Here is an 18,785-nt window from a genome sequence, read left to right as displayed (position 1 = left end):
GTATTGGATGGAACATCAGATGCTCCACTTTGCACATCGCCGAGTTGATCACTCTGGTACAAGCTACACACATACTTACCTTAAGAACACACCATTTCCCCATGCGTGGACTGTTCGTTTATTCACCAGCACTCACGGGACTCATGCGCACAGTTTGCTCCATCTCAACCTGCCCCGGTGATATTGTCCCCACTGGCATGTAACGTTACCATGTCCTAAGCCATTTGTGCATGTAAGGGCGAGGAGCGGCATCGTATGGCAACTCGGGCCACATAAGCCTAGACACTCAGTTTGCGAGCGTTCCCTAGGAGTTAAACACATGCGCGTGTGCAGACATCACTGCAGATAAGTAACGCCAAAATACCACAGTAACAGCTGCGACGAAAGCGTGCTGGATCGCGGTCATGTCGTCGAGAACACTGGGGGCTCATTTCATCGCTGGTATGGCGCTAATTCAAAGCGCATCGCAAGGGTGTTTCGATACAGGCCTCACATGGCTGCACGCCATGAGCTGGCGGCCCACAACGCCAGTGCGCTGCGCGCCGGAACCTCCGTCTTCTAGTATACAGACGACATGGAGAGCAACCGCCCGCCATCGATCAAGTGGACGACGCCGTCGACGTAGGCCCCCGCCTGTGCGCCATGATCAGCCGCAGAGACGACGACATCGCAGCGTGGCTACACACCTTGCTAGCGAGGAAAATGACAAGGCCCCCCATGTCGTCGGTGCTCCCGGGGCGCTGCAGGGCGATGGTCCTCTTGACCATGTCCTCCGACACGATCCCGTCCGTCATTTCTGGGCGTACGCTCGTCAGACACCGCCCACGCGCGCCACACCACCGCCACGGCACCAGGGCCAGGCTCGGGCTCGGGACGCACCGGACGGGAATATGCCCGGACATATGACGTTGCTCCGGATCTGCCAGTCCTTCAGGTAATGCGCCATCATCTTCCCCAGGTGCGTCGCCGCGGCCTTGCTCAGCGAATACGCGAGGCTCGACACCGCCGCGTCCTTGCGCAGCGCCGCCAGGCTCGACACCGTGATCACCTGGCTCGTGAGCCCGCGCGCGCGTGTGCGCGCGTTGCCCGCGTGCAGCAGCGCGAGGAACGCGACCGTGCCGAACCACGCGCCGCTCACGTTCACGCGGAACGTCTGCGCGAAGCTCTCGAAGCTCTCCCCGCCCCACAGCGCGGTCTGCAGGCGCGCGATGTCGCCGCCCGCGTCCGCCGGCGAGGGCAGCGGCGGCTGCCGCCCGAGCAGCACGCCCGCGTTGTTCACGAGCAGGTTGACGTACCCGTGCCGCGCGGCGACCTGCGCGGCGAGCGCCTCGAGCGACGCGCGGTCTGTGACGTCGCCCTGCAGCGCGATCAGGTTGCCCCGCGTCTGCGGCGGCGGCGGGTCAGCGTGGTCGGACGGGCGATCGACCGATGGTACGTACGCTGCGCTCCTTCACAGCCTTGTCCAGGGCCTCCTGCCGTCGGCCAACGATGTAGACGATCGCGCCGTTGCTCTCGAGGGCGGTCGCGATCATCAGCCCGATGCCTGGAGTCCGCTGTCCGCTGTCCGCTCAGCGATTACAGGGCCGTACGTACGCACCTGTAGCGCCTCCCGTCACCACGGCCACCAGGCCTTCGACGCTGAAGAGTGTCGCATTGTCCGAGATGTACTGAGAGGCCATTTTGCGCGGCTCTGCAACACACAGTGTGGGGAATAGATAGCTATCGGGGCACCCTAGGCATCTTATATCGACGCGATTGCGAATTGCTGACTGTACAGAGGACCCACAGGGCAGCGTCAACTGAATTCGACTGGCTCTCCGATCCCGTGTCTAGCCATCGAGCTCAGGAATATGGCAGATGCAAGAGATAGTTGTCCGACGGAGAAAATAGCATGACGCCATGGGCGCCGGTATTAGGAACCTGGAAAGGACTCTGCATTGTTTTCACTCAAGGCCTAGTAATAGCTAGTAATAGTGAATAAGCAGGAGTGGGGAGTCGATAAACTCGGGAGGCAGTGTGGATGCAGCGTGAGCACTCCCGGCGGCAAAAAGGGGTGGAGGCGACAGGTGGAAGCAGAGCAGGAGTTAAACTAGAGACCATCCGTCGTGCTGTTATTGCTCGACATGCGCCTCCGTGGCGTAGAGTATAAACTGCGGGATTGACAGAAAGAATAAGCGGGAGTAGTGATCTCGTTCAGAACGATCACCCTGGGGGCCACCCCAATCAGTCGACCGGAACAAGCTGCCCGCAACATACAAATTGGACACTTCATAGGCTAGGGGCCATCGAGCACACTGTTACGAGAAGGCAGAAACACCATATACCATTCGTCATTAGACTCGAGAACTACGATATGCACGATATTATCGACACAGCATCGCGGCCAGCATCGAGCTGCGCGCCGGACACCACCCCACCACCACACAGACCTCCAGTGCGGCTTTTTACTCCTCCGCCTGCTCCTCCTTGCTCTCTGCTTGGACTAGTCAACGTCCCATTCCCTTGTGAACAATCAATGGCGCTCACCGTTCTCTTGCATGTCCGACGTCCAGAGCGTCAGGTTGTCCCGCAATAGCTGCATGATCAGAGTCGAGTCCTTGTAGCTCTCCTCCGACAGCGTGTCCAGCTCCGCGATCGCATCGTCGAACGCCTGCTTTGCCAAGTGACATGCGCGGTCCGGGCTGTTCAGGATTTCGTAGTAGAACACAGAGAAGTTCAGCGCAAGACCCAGGCGGATCGGGTGCGTGGGTGCCAGCTCAGCGACAGCAACGTCCGATGCCGCCTTGTACGCCTCGAGTGCCTTGTCCGCGCTCTCCTTGCGCTTGTCGCCAGTCGCGAATTCGGCAAGGTAACGGTGGTAGTCGCCCTTCCTGGCAATCAGAAAACACCGTCAGCATACCATTCGCAGGCAACATTGAAACGAGCGCAGATGGTGATCTGCAACGCAACCAGCAGCTCAGAATTAAGCCGATCTGCAGCAGAACCCACTGTCTATGCACCACGCCCATGGGACACATGGCGCGACGTGCCTCGGAAAAACCCGATTCGCAGTGCCGAGACGGGACACTCACATCTTGTGGTAGAAGACCTTCGACTCGCCCGACGCGGCCGAGGGAATAAGGTGCTTCTCAAGCACATTCAGGATGTCCTCGCAGATGTTCGCGAGCTCGCTCTCGATCTTCTCGCGGTAGCCCTTGATCATCGTCACCTGCGCCTCGTTGCCTTTGGACTCCTCCTTCTGCTCGATGGAGGACACGATGCGCCACGACGCGCGGCGCGCCCCGATGACGTTCTTGTACGCGACCGACAGCAGGTTGCGCTCCTCGACGGTGAGCTCCTGGTCGGATGACGCGACGCGCTTCATGTTCTCGACCATCTCTGTGCGCACAGCGCGGTCAGCGGCGCGCGGGGGCGCGGAACACGGCGAAAGGGAAAGCGGGCGCACCCTCGTAGCGCTCGGCCTGCTCGGCGAGCTTGGCGAGGTAGACGGAGTCGTCGCGCGATTGGGACATCTGTGGGAAGGGGCGGTGAGCACGCGGGGGCGTTCGGGACGCGTCGTGGCACGCACTGCTTGGATTGTTGGAGGGGAGAAGGCTGTGGGAAGGTGTGGCTTGGAGGTGGTAGCAGGCAAAGATGGAGAGGGGCGGGGGAGCTGGCGCGTCCAGCTATATATAAAGGAAGAGGGTTGGGCTAAGGGTTTGTCCTGTCGTTCAACGCTAGGCGCCCTATCACTCGGCGCTTCCGCCTGTGGCTATGACGCTGCACACCACTCAAATTCGGCCTGCTATGTCTTTCTGCCCAGAGTCTGTTGCAGCGAACACGCACCGGTAGCTGGATATAACCGAAAACGACATCCGTATATTCACTCGGAAAGACGAGGCATATCCAGCATCTCGCTTCCAGTTCTGCTCCCTGCGGGTCCGCGGGATCTACGGCACCCACATAGGCTCTATCAGGTGTATCTTGATCCCCGCATATACACACGGTAGCCGTCTCTGGCACAACCGCATGCAGCGCTGCCCCGCACCCGAACGAAAACCAAAAACGATCCATTGCGTGCACACGTGCGCTGCGGTCTGTAAAATAGTCCTTGATAGTATATGCAGCACAAAATCTATGCAGTGTCTATATGTTTGTATTTTGCGCCTGGCCCGAGCTCACAGCGCGAGGAGCGCCCCACCGACCGCGGCAACCGCGAGCGCTGCCGCCGCCACCACCGAGCGATACGGCGTGGACGGCCGCGCGCCCGATATTACCGTCAGCTCGCCCGTCGCGCCGTACACGCGCACATACTGCACCTCGAAGTACGCATTGTCGTAATTCGACGGCGGGCCGAGCACCCAGTCGTCATAGCACACCCCCGAGCACGTCTCCTGGAAGATGACCGAGTTGCCCGCAAATTCTGGCACATACGCAGACGCAGGGTGAGCACACGCAGACGCAGATGCCAACGGAGCACACACCTCCACACAGCGTGATGTCAAAGACGAGCGCTTGAGGGTCGAAGAACTGGGCCGGCGAGCAGCTGCTGGAGGGCCAGTTGGCCGTCGGCGTGCCGAGGTCGCTCGGGTTCACCGTGCTCGCGTTGCCCGACAGCGCGCTGGGGATGGACGAGCGCTAGTGCCACCCGTCGTCAGCATCGCATCCTAGCACATCAACTGTCAGACGCACGTTGAAGAACCAGACCCTGCCAAACGCCTGTTTGAGCAACCAATCGCCCGTTTTGTGAGGAATGAGACTCACGAGATGCCATCCTCTGCAAACTCGGTCACGAACATCCCTCCTCCGTCTGCCGCGAACCCTGTGCGCACGTCAGTCCGGCGTCACGCGGGGCGCGATCGCGCCCGCACGCACCTTGGCCGTAGGAGCTCGTCGTCGGCGTCGTGACCACGCAGCCCTCGTTGTTATTCGCGTCGATCGAGCAGTCCGTCGAGTTGACCAGCTTGCTCGTCTGTGTCGCGTTCGCCGGGTGCGTGCAGCCCTGGACGACGTGGAGTATGTCAGCTCGCCCGGCATCGCACGCAGCGTGCAGCACTTACCGGCGCGGTGTGCAGCGCCATCTGGTTCATCGTCACCTGGTTCACGCCCTCGAACGTGTCGATCTAGCACCGGTCAGAGTCAGACCGGCAATACAGCACAGCAGCACGATCGCCCGGCGTACCTCACCGCCACTCGGCCAATCTTGTGCGGAAGACCAGAACGCCGGCCATACGGAGCACTGCACGAGCCATATCAGCGAGCGACACGGCGGCGCCAACACATGCACTGCGCACCCCGTACGGCACATGCACCATGTCCGTGATCCACATGCTCCCGACCGTGAAGTGATCCTTTGTCGAGATCCGGATGCTGTTGCGGTTGGCCCCGACGTTGAGCGTCGACGTATTGTCCACCTTCATGATCGCGTTGCCCGCGTCGTTGATGTACGCGAGCTGGTCCTGTCCGGCGGTCTTCGCGCTCAGGTAGCTACACGACGGCATCCGTGTCAGATTCCGCAGGACGTCCAGGTGCGACGCATACACTCACTTGACGTTCCCGCTGGTGAGGTTGTCATCTGCGGATGCAAATTCGCTCAGTAAATGGCCCAGACCCTTGAATAACACCAGCGAATGCGTGAGGGTGGCGCCTTTCCCGACGGCGCGATGGAAGAAGAAAAGGCGGCGCCCATGACGCAATCGACTGCACGGAACGACAGGCACGTACAATTATTGTAGAAATTCCAGTCGTCGAAGAAGCTCGCGCCCTGGTACTCCTTGACCATGGAATACTGCGCACCGACCAGCGCGGGCAGGAGGAAGGCCGTGCAGGCAAGAAGTGAAGAAGAGCGAACCATCGTCGCGTCGGTGCCTGGGATCGAGCGGCGGGGAAGACGTTGGTGGTGGTCCGTCAAGACACGGAAGGAGGGACGCGGCGAAGCTCAGCCCGGCCTTATATCACGAAAGACGAGGGAAGGAGAAGCGTCAGTAGGAGGCGTCAGCGGCCGGCGAAAGAGGGCTCCAAGGCTCGGGGAATGCGTGGGCGGTGTCAGGCTGACAGATGTGCAGGAGGAGCGTACAAGCACCGACGGAGACGCTGACCAGGGCCGCTGTCAAGTGTCGTGGGCGGTCGAGGCTCGGAAAGTGAAAAGAAGGATATGTTTGAACTTGAGAGTCCGGCATGGCGAGCGTCTTCGTACACCAGTACTGCGCAGACCGTGAGAAGGAGGAGCATCAAACGCACTGCAATCGGCTCAATTCTTCTCGCTCGCGTTCGTTCGCAGAGCGCCCACCTTTTTTGGTAGGTATTTCCAACCCCGACTGATACCATCATGCGCGACTTGTTGAGCTCGCCTTATATTAGGCCACAGATTTCAGGAACTGTACCGAATCGAGTGAGTCTACAACTTCGAATCAGTTATGGTACGGGGGGGGAGGGAAGATGAGACAAACATACCTTAGCCGTATTAGTGGTACAATGACTGAGGAGAGAAGTGGGGAGCGGGGGAGCGAGGTATAAGTATGTAAAGTAGGTATCACGTGGAGGTAGACAGAGAATGAGCTACGGTATCGGATGCGCGGATCGCGACCGCGGACGTCAAGAATCCGACACAAATGTATTCTAGAGAAACAATCTTCAAGCTTCAAGAATATACTACAATCGCTCATAGGCTGCAATTGCAGGCAGTCACAGTTGTCTAGATCATTCCTTGGATAACTTAGAGTCTTGTACAAAGCCGCATGATTGGCTATATTAATAAGTAGTATTTGCATAATCGTGAGTAAACATGAGACTTGCGATTGGCGTCGCTGTCGATCACGGGTGGCTGAGGGATCAGTCGGGGTCGAAAATACTTACCAAAAAAGGTGGGTGCTCCGCGAACGAACGAGCGAGCGACAAGAACTGAGCACCCCTCCTAAACGCACTGCAATCGGCACCCGGCCTCGGCCGACCCGATCATAACAAACCGCTCATCTCCCAATGACCACAGCATAATACTAGACGCTGCTCCCAAGGCATATATGCTCCGACAAATAGCTAATCTGTGAAGCTCACGGTAGTGGCTAGTATGGCCGGGGTGCCGACGTATGCATTGACAATCCTGGGGGCAGGACCTGTCAATATGCTACCGGTTTGCTGCACAGAAGGTTTCACCACAGAGATACTGCGGGTCATGACTACTTCAGTGATGATCGCCGTGCTTGCTGGTCGCATTGACAAGGCTTATAAATGCTTGGCAGCCAGGCCACTCGACAACTCGCAGGCAGGCCGTATATTTTATGACCTTTCTGGTGTAGGGAGGGCAGCCATAATGCAAAGGCATAAACACAGCGCGCTATTCTCGTCCACACTCAATGACAGCGCTCTGCTCGTAAAGTGGGGAGCACGGCTTGGCAGACGTGAAGGCCGATGAAACGTCGACCGATGGATCAGCAGCCACGCCAACGTCGGCGAACAGGCACCATCTTTCCCTGCGAAGAAGACGAAGAAGCAATATAGGATCCTCGTCCAGGCCTCAGGAACGACCCTCAATCTTCTCCAGTTTCGCCGATCGCTATCTTTCGACGTGTTGACCGCCGAGGGAAAGCGTCCTGCTCAAATGCGTCTGCATGCGATTCACTGCAGTACAGGAGATACATTCTGACACCTAAATTCAAACTGTCAGGCGCAGGCGCTCGAGTCCCAGTGTGTACCGCATTCCGACGAATAGCAGCCGCTTAGGGTAGGAGGACTCGTTGAGTCCGTCCGCAGATTAGGTGAGGGGCAGCATGAGGGGTTCTATCGGTGCTGACGCGGCGAGGCCGCTGCTTTATCAATCATCGGAAGAAGTCTGTCAGTTGCTTCACAATCTCCCGAGGTGCCTGGCAGACGACGGAGTCCCATTGAGTATGTATCAGGCACGTCGACAATGATATGCCAGACGGTCGGCGTCAAGGTCCAGCATGATGCCAAAGGATGCGAACGGATTCTTCGGGCCCAGGGCTTGTGTGCGGCCAGCCTGAGCTGAAGGCCGTCGCTGGCCACGCTGCGTATGTCATTGCTATGTAACATGCCTTACTATAAGTAGTGCACAACACGCCTGTGGGGGCACGTCTCCTGCCTATAAATACAGGACGTTGTTCTTCATCCAGCTCAACGCAGCAGCCGTGTCGACACGCGAATGGTCGTCGTAGGCCGTTGTTTCGTGCGCATGGCATTGCGTACTCGCCTGGAGTTGATATGGAGCAAGCAAACGAAGCTCCTCAACCTTGGGTCTCACCTCGATGGAGTCATTGTCAGTAGCTAACGGCCATCCTTGCGCATACAGCTAATCGAGGATGTAGATCCACTCATAGCAATGCATCGCATGCTTCAAGATGTACGCGACCATATTCGCTTCTCTACGAATCCTCGATGAGACACCTTGTAGAGCCAGGTAAGCATAAGGCTGAGGATCTTCAAGGCGTGCTTGTCTCTTTGACATTGACAGACGTCAATCATCTTCCGCAGACAGAAAACGGTTCGTTGTGCGGCACGACGTCCTTTGTTTTCTTGTACACCAATAGTTGATGGCAACCGATTCCTGCCTGACGGAGGGTTTGAAGCTTAAGAGGCCCGTCCGCCATGGCCCCCGATCCTCCAGCAATCCTGTTCACTCCATCCCGCACTCTCGATCACTAGAGAGTTCCAGCAACTCAGTGTCGGTCGCTTGTCGTACGGTTGACTCGACCACAGACGTCCGACAACCAAGCCGCGCCCTCCCTCTCTCACCCTCGTTCTCGCTCAAGCACTGAAACCGTATGTTCGCCGTGCCACGTTCGTCCATATTTTCACTTACGCCCTTTAGGACAGTCGACACGGACTCATCCGAACAGCCCCATTGCCGCTCCAAGCACGATGCCGTTCTCTCTCTTCCGGCGCCAAGCCACCCACTGTGATTTCTATGCGACTGCTACGCCCTCTCACGCAACCTTGATGTCACCTTCTCATGCGGCTGCTACCCCCTCGCATGTAGCTCTTGCCCCATCTCACGCGACCGCCGCTCCCGCTCACCCGGTTCTGGCCCCCGCCCATGTGGCCCTTACACCCTCCACCGCGGCCCACGTCCAAGACGGCTTCCCGGACGCACACAGAGCGCCCTGCACCCGGCTCACCATCGCGGGCACCATGTTCACGGAGGACATCGTTGACGGGCTGGCCAGACCGCTGCCCGACGGCCGCTGGACGTGCCCCGCCGTGACCGACATCGCCGTCTCGGGCTACTGCAGCGGCTTCTCGGACTGCCCGTCCACCCAGGCCGCCTTCGTAGACATGTTACGCGCCCGCCATGCCGCGGCGTTCGCGCCCCGCGGACAGCACCCCGACTGTGCGGTCGCGCCCCTCTCCCGCGTCAGGGTGAATGCGGAGGGGCTCGTCGGCATCAGCGCGGGGGCCCGGGCGTGGCTCGATGCGAATATGGCGTATGTAGAGTGGGGCGAGTGGGTGGGAGGGACAGAGTGTATGCGCGGCTCTGCTCCGTGACTTCGACGCCATTGTCGGTCGGAGACAGGAAGCTCTTGATGAGGCCGTTTCCGAGCGCTGAGTGTGGGTGTCCAGTCCCTCCTCCGACTCGCATCGCCATTTTACATGCCATGAGGCTTGGAGCAGCGACCTGGGATCGCTGATACGTTGACAGACCTCCTTGAAGACGACGCGGTAATGCGTCCTTGGCTTGTGGACGGAAGGACGGTCAGGAAGTTGAGCTGCGAACTCCGATGGCCGATAATCTAAAGCCTCTCTCACCCCTCCGACACAAGGTAGTCGTAGATCTGTGCCAGAACATAGCATTGCAGTTGGCCGTCGTGAGCAATATACGAATCTTTGAGGGCGACATCGGGACCCACTTCCTTCTCTTCCCCAGTCCTCTCATCCATGACAAGCTCCCGGGCCTTCCACACGCGTATTCCTCGCCCATGCGGCCAATTGGCTCCAGAGTCAGAGATCGGTTTGTTAGTACGAAACCACGTTTCCTCGCCATCCTCATCCCGCACCAGGATATCCACGCGTGGCGAGTTGTCCTCTGCGAGCTCGATCTCGTCCGCCGCGCCCTTGTTCTTGTGCACCACGTATGCGACGGTGGGATCCCAGCCGACTTGGTGCTCCTCGGCGTACATCAACGCCTGGAACATGTTCACGACGGTCTTGACATCCTGCATTATCCTAGCTCAGCATGAAATTACCAGTCGTCATTCAACCCCACTGCACCTGCCTTCTGCCAATAGATCCTCTCGCTGGCCACCAGGTCTGCCCGACTGGCATACCATAGGCGCATTGTCTTGTTCTCGATCGTCATACCGTACACGAATCGACGCCGGACATCCTCGCGCATGCACTGGCCCATACTCCAAACCACCAGGCGCACGTTCTACGTCAAATGCTGGCGTCAGTAACCTATAGCCCACGCCCATTCCCATGGTCTCCAACGCACATCATTTCGATCTTTCTTACTACCATGCTTGCTATACCCTGCGCAAAGCCCGATGTCCACCCACCGTGCCGCTCCTTCTTGTTCGCCGGCTTTCACAAGATATCCATATGGACGGCTCTTGGCCGATCTCGTGTTGGCCTTTGGCGCTTGGGAAGGATCCTGACGAAGTATCAAGAGCTGCTTGTCCTTGACGTGAGGACTGGCATCAGCAATGGCCTGCACAATATCTACGAGTGACTTAAAGTCGCCGCATTCATTTTCGTCGGCTTCGGCTAGACCGCCCTTCAAGCATGCCCAGCCGTCATGTACAATCTGACCCTTGTCTTTGAGCTTCTCAACCGTCGCTACAGGATCAAGGCTTCTGCGCAGCGGTGGAAGAAGAGCCGCGAAGAAGTACTCCATTCGAACCTCGGGCAGTGTGTTGCCGACATCTTGAATGATTGCATTTCGCTGAGCGATGATGTCGCTGGTCGTATAGTCTGTCCCACTGTCCGCACCTTAGGTTGCAGAGGGCTTATCATCAAGGCTGAGCACTGAGTTTCGAGGTTGTATAGTGTACACTCTCTGTCCATACTGCGGTGAATGCGCAAGGTCATTGCATGCGGGAATTTGAAGATACGGCTGTTTCCGATGACCGGACTTTGAAATATTGTGAATATCGTGGAGATTGTCGAAAGTGTATACGACGTCGGTACTGTGCTTTGCACTACGCATTACGATAATCGTCCTGTCGACTACTTCGCTTCATCCTTACACGTCTTATAGGCTACTCATCGCTTGATTCCCTTGCTAGTAGCACCTTTGATCTTCACATCGTCAACGACCCTTGGACGCAGTAAGCAAGTTCGTTGGACTCACCTTTGACCAGTCGCTCGGCAGGTACGTGTGACCGCTCGCTTTCTGCTCGTCGTAGTAGTAATTCAGCACGTACGATTTCAGTCATGCTGAATCAATATGGAGACTCTCCGAACGAGACTGTTGCGCCCCATCAGATTACCCACTCTCCCAATCCAAACCCTCGTCCTCGACGGATATCTATGGCTGACCTGCCGGATGACGTTCTAATACCGATCTTCCGTCAAGTCTTCAATTCCACAGGCCAACGCAAGCCTAAGACGGGGATACAGTTCCCAGAGTCAGTTGCCTCTGTTTGTGCGCAATGGAGGGCAGTGATGTTCTCCGTGTCGGAGTTTTGGAGCGTTTTGCTCATCGCTACCGACCCCGATTCAGACAAGCCCACGCCACTGTCAGTTGTCAGTCGATATCTCGAACTGTCGAAGGATAGACCCCTTGATATCAACATCTGTACTCGTGATAAAGCGGAGTGGCACCGGGGCCTTCCCATTGAGCAAGTGTATTCATTGCAGGCCACTAAACTTTCTATGTTGCACGTGCACGAGAAGGCTCAGGTCGCTGCTGCCATGGCCCTCCTCACCCCGCACCAGGGGCGCTGGCAAAGACTCTACGTCGATGTCGTGTTCAGCACATCCCTTCCGCGACCTCACCTCGATTTCTATGGCACCTTGCCACATCTCAGGCATCTAGTCTTGAAATGCTACTACAGTCGGGGTCAAGTCGAAAATGTCGCTCCGACCACCGGGACTCTAGAGGCATCCATTTTGGAGTCGATGGACATTTATGGGGGGGCCTTGTGCCAAATACTTGAATGTGGAACTCCAATGCTCCCCAAACTCAATGAGATCATCATTGATGCGAGCTATCACAACGGAAAATATACATTCTCACTGGTCGATTTCGTTAAGCTGCTGCATAAACTCCCATTGCTACGCACGCTTCGTTGCGATAGCGTCGAATTGGCTCCATCTGGCGATGAGCTCCCCCCACCCGACCTCGGAAGTCCTCCACAGATCGAAGAAGTGGAATTTACATACATGAACGGCAAGGATATAGAGGTGATCAGTTCATGTTTAGGCCGGCCCACAGTCACCCTTGCTCATTACAAGCGTTGCGACTTCAGGCGACAGGTCGAACTGTTCCATACATCAGGATCATGCATTCTGACAGGGATGTTCTCAGATACAGAAGTCCTGAACGTCCTGAAGGACTGGAACGGCCCACAATGTTCGACACTCCACCTCAATGATGACACCTCATTCTCGGAGGACATCATCGAAGCCTTGGCCGGGCCTTTACCTGACGGTAGCTGGATATGCCCGAACTTGACTGAGCTCATTCTTTCAGGTAACTGTGAGGGAGTTACCAACTACCAGTCGACGCAACAAGCCCTTGTGGACATGATCAAGGCTCGCTACGCTTTGAATAACAGCACAGGACTTCTACCGCAAGGACATCCTGACTATGTTGTCTCGTCTTTGAGAAGGCTCACGGTGAACGCTGAAGGATGTGTCAAGGAGATCATCGAGGCAGATCTTGAATGGCTGGACGCTAATCTTGTTTCCGTACGTTGGGGTGATTGGTCAGGGGGTAGCGGGGAGTACCTCAAGTCCAAGTCTTCGGTTGAGGGACCTGACGGGGAGACCTCCGCATAATCGGAAGTGGTGCGTCATGATCATAGCGACTCTTTCAGTTTAATCTAGACCATACTGACGACGCGACTCGGTGCAGTGGATCCTTCAGCGTACGCATCGTGCTAGGGTCGATATGTATGTTACGAGACGACGATTGATCCATCCTCGCACACGACTCGCTGTATGGATAGCAGTGGATCGCTCATCGATTACAGTCATATTGGACCGTTATAAGTTTGACTTACTTGGCTTCACAATGCGTTCATACGTTCCCTGGTAGGCAAGATGTCTTCTCAAGTGTGGGACCGCCAATCATCAATCAGCGAAATCGAGTCCATAACCGAGAGCCCAACGGCGGTATCATCTTCATTGCTGACAGCTCCTTGCCCTTCGTCCTAACCAGCCACTCATCTTCTTTCTCTCGCACAGCGCCGTCCTCCCCACCGACCAGCGAAGATCCCCAGTTCACTCACCACGTCTGTCTTCACTGCGCTGTACGTGCCTCCGCCGGCACAGACAAATCGCCCAAGCCCTTTGGTGCGGCGATGAGCTCCACAGCGATCCATGCCTCGCGCTCAACGGGCGGCAAAGTGTCAAGGAACGCCGATGTCATATCCCTGTACACGCCGTTCCTGCCGCCTTCGCGTTGCGGCTTTAGCACAAGTGACGACGCGGGTGCGCGGGTCTTCCGCACACCCGATGACTCGGACAGCTGCGGAACATTGGGTGGCATATCGACATATAGTCGAGCCCCCACATATCCGTCCGACTCGAGCAGAGCCCACATATATGTCCGCGGGAAAGCACAGCCATCCTTTCGCCAACAGGAAGCCCTTGGAAAGAGTGCGGGTATCATACTGCACTAATGTGGGCTGCCTGCGGCTATCGGGTGTCTCGACTTGATCGGCATCATCGTCTCGGGCTGTTGTTTCTTGGGCCGTTGCTTCTCGGACTGTCTGTCCGCTCAAGCTACCTTCATTCACATGATACAAAGTATAGGTTCAGTGCTCTTTCAAATGCTTTCCTGCAAGGATAGCTCCCATCTTGAGGCAATATTGACTACTGCTCGCAACTCCGCGCCCAATGCGATTATCTCTGCTCATAAATACCCTATATGCTGTACCTCCCAGAGTACATCACATCGGTATGACTTGGCCCCGGCGCGACTAGAGCGGAGTCTCAAGAAACCGCTCCTGTTGGGAGATTAACATTCACCTCGATCGCCTGTTAGTAATGCCGTCATTAATATATTCTTGACAACTTACGTGTCTGCCACGGCAAAGCCGAGCGTCCCGCCTGCATGTGCAAATCATTTCGACTTTGCGCCGCATCCTCCTCCGAAGTAACTATTTAACCGCCCCAGCAGGCACTACATACAATAGTGTAGGCCTTGTATCAAGATGGCCTCGCAATTCATCTCGGATTACGCAACGCTCTTCAGCGTCGAGGGCCTTGTGGCAGTGGTGCTACTGGTATGCCGCAACAATGCAGCCAGTTGGTGGCTGTGTACTGACGCATCCAAGGGATCGGCCTCATGATCGCGACTGCGCTGGAGAACAACGGGGCGATCGTCTACATTGTCGGTCGGCGGCAGGAAGCTCTTGACCAAGCCGTCAAGGAGCGCAGTGTGCGTGTTCGGTTCTTCTTTCGACTCGTACCACGTTCTTACACGCGATCTGCAGAAGCACGGCAACATGATCGCGCTGAAAGGCGACATTACAGACCGTGCATCATTGGAAGCTCTCGCAGCGCAGGTGAAGGCGCGTCACGGGTACATCAATTTGCTCGTCAACAACGCGGGTGTGCTGATCGGCAAGCAGCCCAAGCTGCCGACACCCGCTGAGGCTGGCGGTGACATCACACGCCTACAAGATGCGCTCTGGGGTGCTGAGAGCTTTGTCACGTTCGGGCAGACATTCCACGTGAATGTGTCGGGCGTTTGGTTCTGTACCGTCGCGTTCCTCGAGCTGCTTCATGCGGGAAATGCTCGGAGCGAGGATTATGGCGTCACAAGCCAGGTGATCTCGATCTCGAGCGTCGCGTCAATCCGCAAGGATTCGGGTGTGTTCAGTCTCGGGTACACGCTCAGTAAAGCGGCCGTGACGCACCTGGGTAAGATGATGGCGCACTACTTGAAGGACTGGCAGATCAGGAGCAATGACATTATCCCGGGTCTGTTCCCGTCTGGTGTGCACCCCTTCACTTATTGTGCATCGCTGGCGCGAGACTGAACAACGCTGTAGAAATGGCAAACGACTTGGTGTCAGAATAAATGATCAAGTCAACAGTACCGCTGCAGAGGGCTGGGAACACCGATGATATGGGGGGCCTCGTAATCTACCTAGCCAGTAAAGTGAGAGCGTCTGTCTACAATTTCTCGGTGGGGGGATTGACAATGCACGTGCACAGGCTGGAGCTTACGTTGATGGATGCGTGCACCTTATTGATGGTGGCCGAATTCTAACTATGGCCTCAGTGTACTAGACATACGCACACTTGAGTGGTACGCGAGATCTCAATGTGATTGGTAAGTCAACTCATATGCTCATATTTTGGCCCAGATCGATGCATGTGCAGACAACCTTGTAGAGACAAAACAGGAAATAAAACATCCTGTTTCATGTCGTTTCATCAGGACATTGCCTCAGGCTCTTACGATAGGTCGTGGCTGCTCATCAGAGCAAGTACTCTCCATGGCATAGATGTTAATACTTTTGAGCATCCTTTCAAGAGCTTGAAAAATCCGTATACAGCACGCTATATCCCCGCTGTTGATGTGCGGGACCTCGGTCGTGATGACATTAGCAGGCTCATGAAGGCGGTCATTCGGGAATCAGAGTGACAGAGTCGGGATATCTTCCGCCATGCAGATAATGCAGATGAGAAGAATCTGACTCTCGAATACGTTGGTGACGGTGCCTGAGTTACAGCTTAGGTCGGACCCGATGACGGCTCTCTTGAGCCCTGCTGTTGGCAGTAAGTCGCATGCGGCTTCTCGATTCGACACCATCTGATAAACGTCATCAGGCTCCATGCAGAGCCAAAAGGAAGCGAAGCTCGCCAGTATGAACTTGAAATCCCCTGGACTCAAGTCTGGCCTGCCAGCGTCGCCGACAGCGTGCAATTTCTCGGCCAACCGACCATCTCTCAATCTTGAGACCAGCGCGAATGGTTACCTATCTCCTGACACGGCGAACTTACCCTCTGCGGAGGGAACGGCCCTACGGCTACTCTTGCACCAATGCCGGTGAAGCGGTCGTGCTTGTCTCGTTAGTATGTACATTTATAATCCCTCCAATGTACCCAGGTTTATCTATTCATTTCAAACTCACTCACCCGTAGGCGCTGGATGATACAACGGTCTATACTCCTATATTGATGCCTGACTCGTAGGTGACGAGCGAGGACTTATGGACAGTACGTTGTCCTGAAGATCGAGCAAGGAAGTCGAGAATGACCACTACTCCAAGCGAAGAGGAGCAGAGACTTGAATGAATAACCAGGTCGAACTTAGAGTTCAACCGACTAATGGTACAACTACTTATACAAGTACCGACTGCGCACGGACCATTGTGTCTATGTGGTCATGTTAGTGAAGAAAGAAATGTAGTGGTACGATGCCGAGTACGAAGTGCGCACGGACCCCATTATGTAAGCTACATAATGTTCAACCTGCGGGTGAGCGCTAAGACAGGCGCCAGTATGGGTGCTAGTAGTACAAGGAATAGAACGGAAAGACAAATGTTTCATTACCCCCCTGTCAGAGTCGAAGTCCCATTCGACTACTTACTGCTCACCATCTCCATACAACTCCCAATCTACGCCGTCCTCCTCCTCTTCGTCGAACCACTCCTTGCGCGCGTTCCTCCCTACGTTCGTCCATTCCTCGCCAGAGAGGTGCTTCTGATTTGGCCAGGAGCTGTCCCACGTCCATTGAGTGGTGTCGGGTGTCCAGTTGGGGTCAACTTTGCGAAAGACGATGGGTGTATCGGGGCGGGGGCGCGAAGGTCCCGCGACGGGACTGGTCGGGGGTTCGGGGTTAGCGCTGCGCGGTGGAGGAATAGGTACCGCTTTCGTCTGCCTCTCTTTCTCCTTCCTCTCCTTCGCCTCGTTGATGATTTCCTCGAGGAACACGTTGTCGATGACCACCCCCACGCGTCACGCAGGTTCTTCAGGTGGTGCGGATACATGTCGCTTCATCGGCCTGGTTCCACACTCTCGCTCCAGGTGTCCAGGGGCTTCTTTTCCGCATCCTGTGCATCGTACGTCCGGACAGTCCCGTACCCAGTGTCGAGATGATCTGCATCGCCTGCAGCTTCCCTTCGGGGTCCAACCAGGGTTGGGTTGCCAGTCAGCCGGGATGGTAGTGCTCCACGGCGTTGCTTGGAGGAAAGGGAATGGGATCGGGGGGCGCCTGAAGGCTGTCGTCAGTAGGGGTGCGGGTAGGGGTAAGTACGCGTTGGGGATGGCGCGCGGGATGAATTTGTTGTGTCGGGCCCGGATACTGCGCGGCAGGAGTGGTTGAAAGTGATGGGCAACTTTTAGATTATCAAGCCGGATGAGCTCGGTGAGGACGCGGTCATCCTGTTGGCGTAGGAGTCGTTTGTGGTGGTCGATGGCCTCGTCGGCTGCCTTGACAGCCTCGTCGTAGTCGCGGCGGGCGGAGAGATACGCTTCTAGTGCAGCGCGGTCGGTGGCATTGGTTGCTTCAGGGTTGTGGGCTTTGAGCTTGTTGAAAATGTCGGTGGGATTACTGAGAAGGAGCATCAGCAAGGTGCTGTCGCCGACGTGGGTGTGCTTAGGGGTGTAGATTGAGAGCCTTTTCCTGCCTTCGGTCGAGGGGGCATTGAACTGGTCGAGGAACGAGAGGGTGGAAGACATGTTGGTGTGAGTGGGGATGTAGCGACTGGGTAGAGCTGCTATCGATTCAGCTCAAGTCCTTCCTGTTTTTATACTCTGCCAACACTTCGTCAGCCGTTCCAGTCAGGTTCGCTTCGGGCTCCCATGAATCATCGGCTGTTGAGTAACCCTTCCACCTGACGCGATATTCACGGCGCCGCATCCTCTTGTTCTCTCAGTGTCCGATGATGGCTTCGACTTTGTAGTTATCTTCGCCCTCGATAAGGTCAGGAGGTGGCCTCGTGTAGTTCGGACCATGGATCTCCATTTCTGAATAAGGGGATAGAAGCCATTCGTGGAAAACGGGGTGGACTCGCCAGGTGCTAGGCAAGTCTAGCTTGTACGTGACCGTTCCGATCTTGTCTAGGACTTTGAATGGCCCTTCTCGCCTCGGGGCTAGTTTCCTGGACGGTGATACGACCTATGAAACCCTAACCCCTAACCTGGGTGCGACCTAAAGGGACTAGAGAGACGGATTATAGTCTAGTGAGAGGGGAGTTAGCAGCAAGGTGTCCCGCGGTTCGAGTGAACACGAGAAACACCCTTGGAAAAGGCTACGAACAACGGGGAAGGTACGAGGTGGCTTCGACACGTCGTCGAAGCTACTCGGAGGCTGTGGATGGTTAGTGGAGAGGATCGAAGCTCGGCAGAGCTCTTCGATGTATCGTAGAAGGAAGGGACACGACTCGATAGGGGGGACTTAGCTAGGACGCGGTTCGCAGTTTCTTCGACAATAGTCGAAGTCGAAGGGTTCGTCGAGACGGTATCGACGAGTAAACGCAGTGGACGAGGTTTCGAGGTTACGCAGCGAGGGACGAAGTGACGCAGTTAGAGGCTTTAGACGCGGGGCGAACTCGACTTATGAGCTCTGAACTCGAGGGGGGAACCGGATCTTGTATTTTTGGAGAGAAGTACGACAGAATTTATACTACACAGGACGCTACGACTATCGAAAGTGGCACGAAGTACAAGGG

At 56.2% G+C, this 18,785-nt stretch overlaps 10 protein-coding genes across 10 annotated transcripts; 4 read left to right on the top strand and 6 right to left on the bottom strand.

The window, feature by feature from the left end:
- Positions 1 to 423: 423 nt before the first annotated feature.
- POSPLADRAFT_1067909 (hypothetical protein) lies at positions 424 to 1,679 on the bottom strand (the record flags this gene model as incomplete). The annotated part of the gene is made up of 5 exons (XM_024482246.1): positions 424 to 633; positions 687 to 796; positions 880 to 1,384; positions 1,440 to 1,543; positions 1,598 to 1,679. The coding sequence occupies 5 exons, from the start codon at positions 1,677 to 1,679 to the stop codon at positions 559 to 561; spliced, it is 876 nt and encodes a 291-aa protein (XP_024333954.1). The 3' UTR covers positions 424 to 558.
- Positions 1,680 to 2,303: 624 nt separating this feature from the next.
- Positions 2,304 to 3,620, bottom strand: POSPLADRAFT_1041724 (hypothetical protein). Its single transcript, XM_024477963.1, has 5 exons — positions 3,569 to 3,620; positions 3,446 to 3,512; positions 3,072 to 3,378; positions 2,527 to 2,870; positions 2,304 to 2,473 (listed from the first exon to the last, which is right to left on the bottom strand). The coding sequence occupies exons 2-5, from the start codon at positions 3,510 to 3,512 to the stop codon at positions 2,445 to 2,447; spliced, it is 747 nt and encodes a 248-aa protein (XP_024333953.1). The 5' UTR covers positions 3,569 to 3,620; the 3' UTR covers positions 2,304 to 2,444.
- Positions 3,621 to 4,034: 414 nt separating this feature from the next.
- POSPLADRAFT_1067907 (glycoside hydrolase family 16 protein) lies at positions 4,035 to 5,888 on the bottom strand. Its single transcript, XM_024482245.1, has 10 exons — positions 5,704 to 5,888; positions 5,527 to 5,554; positions 5,274 to 5,466; positions 5,162 to 5,218; positions 5,040 to 5,102; positions 4,855 to 4,981; positions 4,744 to 4,801; positions 4,672 to 4,687; positions 4,464 to 4,617; positions 4,035 to 4,402 (listed from the first exon to the last, which is right to left on the bottom strand). Exons 1-10 carry the CDS (start codon positions 5,831 to 5,833, stop codon positions 4,158 to 4,160), a joined length of 1,071 nt encoding a protein of 356 aa, XP_024333952.1. The 5' UTR covers positions 5,834 to 5,888; the 3' UTR covers positions 4,035 to 4,157.
- Positions 5,889 to 8,853: 2,965 nt separating this feature from the next.
- On the top strand, positions 8,854 to 9,477 carry POSPLADRAFT_1061858 (hypothetical protein; the record flags this gene model as incomplete). The annotated part of the gene is made up of 1 exon (XM_024481441.1): positions 8,854 to 9,477. One exon carries the CDS (start codon positions 8,854 to 8,856, stop codon positions 9,475 to 9,477), a length of 624 nt encoding a protein of 207 aa, XP_024333951.1.
- A 257-nt stretch (positions 9,478 to 9,734) lies between these two features.
- Positions 9,735 to 11,329, bottom strand: POSPLADRAFT_1157810 (hypothetical protein; the record flags this gene model as incomplete). Its single annotated transcript, XM_024487239.1, has 5 exons — positions 9,735 to 9,764; positions 9,840 to 10,155; positions 10,257 to 10,360; positions 10,424 to 10,873; positions 11,282 to 11,329. Coding segments are annotated over 5 exons (948 nt in total), but the record flags the coding sequence as incomplete, so codon positions are not given.
- Positions 11,330 to 11,364: 35 nt separating this feature from the next.
- Positions 11,365 to 12,933, top strand: POSPLADRAFT_1157675 (hypothetical protein; the record flags this gene model as incomplete). The annotated part of the gene is made up of 2 exons (XM_024487224.1): positions 11,365 to 11,669; positions 11,988 to 12,933. 2 exons carry the CDS (start codon positions 11,365 to 11,367, stop codon positions 12,931 to 12,933), a joined length of 1,251 nt encoding a protein of 416 aa, XP_024333949.1.
- A 463-nt stretch (positions 12,934 to 13,396) lies between these two features.
- POSPLADRAFT_1050214 (hypothetical protein) lies at positions 13,397 to 14,214 on the bottom strand (the record flags this gene model as incomplete). The annotated part of the gene is made up of 3 exons (XM_024479939.1): positions 13,397 to 13,624; positions 13,683 to 13,810; positions 14,178 to 14,214. 3 exons carry the CDS (start codon positions 14,212 to 14,214, stop codon positions 13,397 to 13,399), a joined length of 393 nt encoding a protein of 130 aa, XP_024333948.1.
- A 220-nt stretch (positions 14,215 to 14,434) lies between these two features.
- On the top strand, positions 14,435 to 15,396 carry POSPLADRAFT_1157322 (hypothetical protein; the record flags this gene model as incomplete). The annotated part of the gene is made up of 4 exons (XM_024487170.1): positions 14,435 to 14,539; positions 14,595 to 15,120; positions 15,201 to 15,265; positions 15,322 to 15,396. Coding segments are annotated over 4 exons (771 nt in total), but the record flags the coding sequence as incomplete, so codon positions are not given.
- A 461-nt stretch (positions 15,397 to 15,857) lies between these two features.
- Positions 15,858 to 16,163, top strand: POSPLADRAFT_1061853 (hypothetical protein; the record flags this gene model as incomplete). The annotated part of the gene is made up of 2 exons (XM_024481440.1): positions 15,858 to 15,888; positions 15,940 to 16,163. The coding sequence occupies 2 exons, from the start codon at positions 15,858 to 15,860 to the stop codon at positions 16,161 to 16,163; spliced, it is 255 nt and encodes an 84-aa protein (XP_024333946.1).
- Positions 16,164 to 16,698: 535 nt separating this feature from the next.
- Positions 16,699 to 17,793, bottom strand: POSPLADRAFT_1061852 (hypothetical protein; the record flags this gene model as incomplete). The annotated part of the gene is made up of 2 exons (XM_024481439.1): positions 16,699 to 17,034; positions 17,101 to 17,793. The coding sequence occupies 2 exons, from the start codon at positions 17,791 to 17,793 to the stop codon at positions 16,699 to 16,701; spliced, it is 1,029 nt and encodes a 342-aa protein (XP_024333945.1).
- Between the last annotated feature and the right edge of the window lie 992 nt (positions 17,794 to 18,785).

Source organism: Postia placenta (assembly GCF_002117355.1).
Source record: "Postia placenta MAD-698-R-SB12 unplaced genomic scaffold POSPLAscaffold_19, whole genome shotgun sequence".
Taxonomy (NCBI): Eukaryota; Fungi; Basidiomycota; class Agaricomycetes; order Polyporales; family Adustoporiaceae; genus Rhodonia; species Rhodonia placenta.
The sequence above is the reverse complement of the archived record's forward strand: the minus strand, read 5'-3'. Positions and strand labels throughout refer to the sequence as shown.

Excerpts from the sequence above, each read along its gene's own strand:
- POSPLADRAFT_1041724 (XM_024477963.1), bottom strand. The coding sequence starts at position 3,512 with ATGTCCCAATCGCGCGACGACTCCGTCTACCTCGCCAAGCTCGCCGAG. Across the intron at positions 2,871-3,071 it reads AAGGTCTTCTACCACAAGAT|GAAGGGCGACTACCACCGTT; the intron begins GTGAGTGTCCCG and ends TCTGATTGCCAG. Across the intron at positions 2,474-2,526 it reads GTCGGACATGCAAGAGAACG|AGAGCAAGGAGGAGCAGGCG; the intron begins GTGAGCGCCATT and ends TAGTCCAAGCAG.
- POSPLADRAFT_1067907 (XM_024482245.1), bottom strand. The coding sequence starts at position 5,833 with ATGGTTCGCTCTTCTTCACTTCTTGCCTGCACGGCCTTCCTCCTGCCC. Across the intron at positions 5,467-5,526 it reads CTCACCAGCGGGAACGTCAA|CTACCTGAGCGCGAAGACCG; the intron begins GTGAGTGTATGC and ends GCCGTCGTGTAG. Across the intron at positions 5,219-5,273 it reads TGGTGCATGTGCCGTACGGG|TGCTCCGTATGGCCGGCGTT; the intron begins GTGCGCAGTGCA and ends TGGCTCGTGCAG.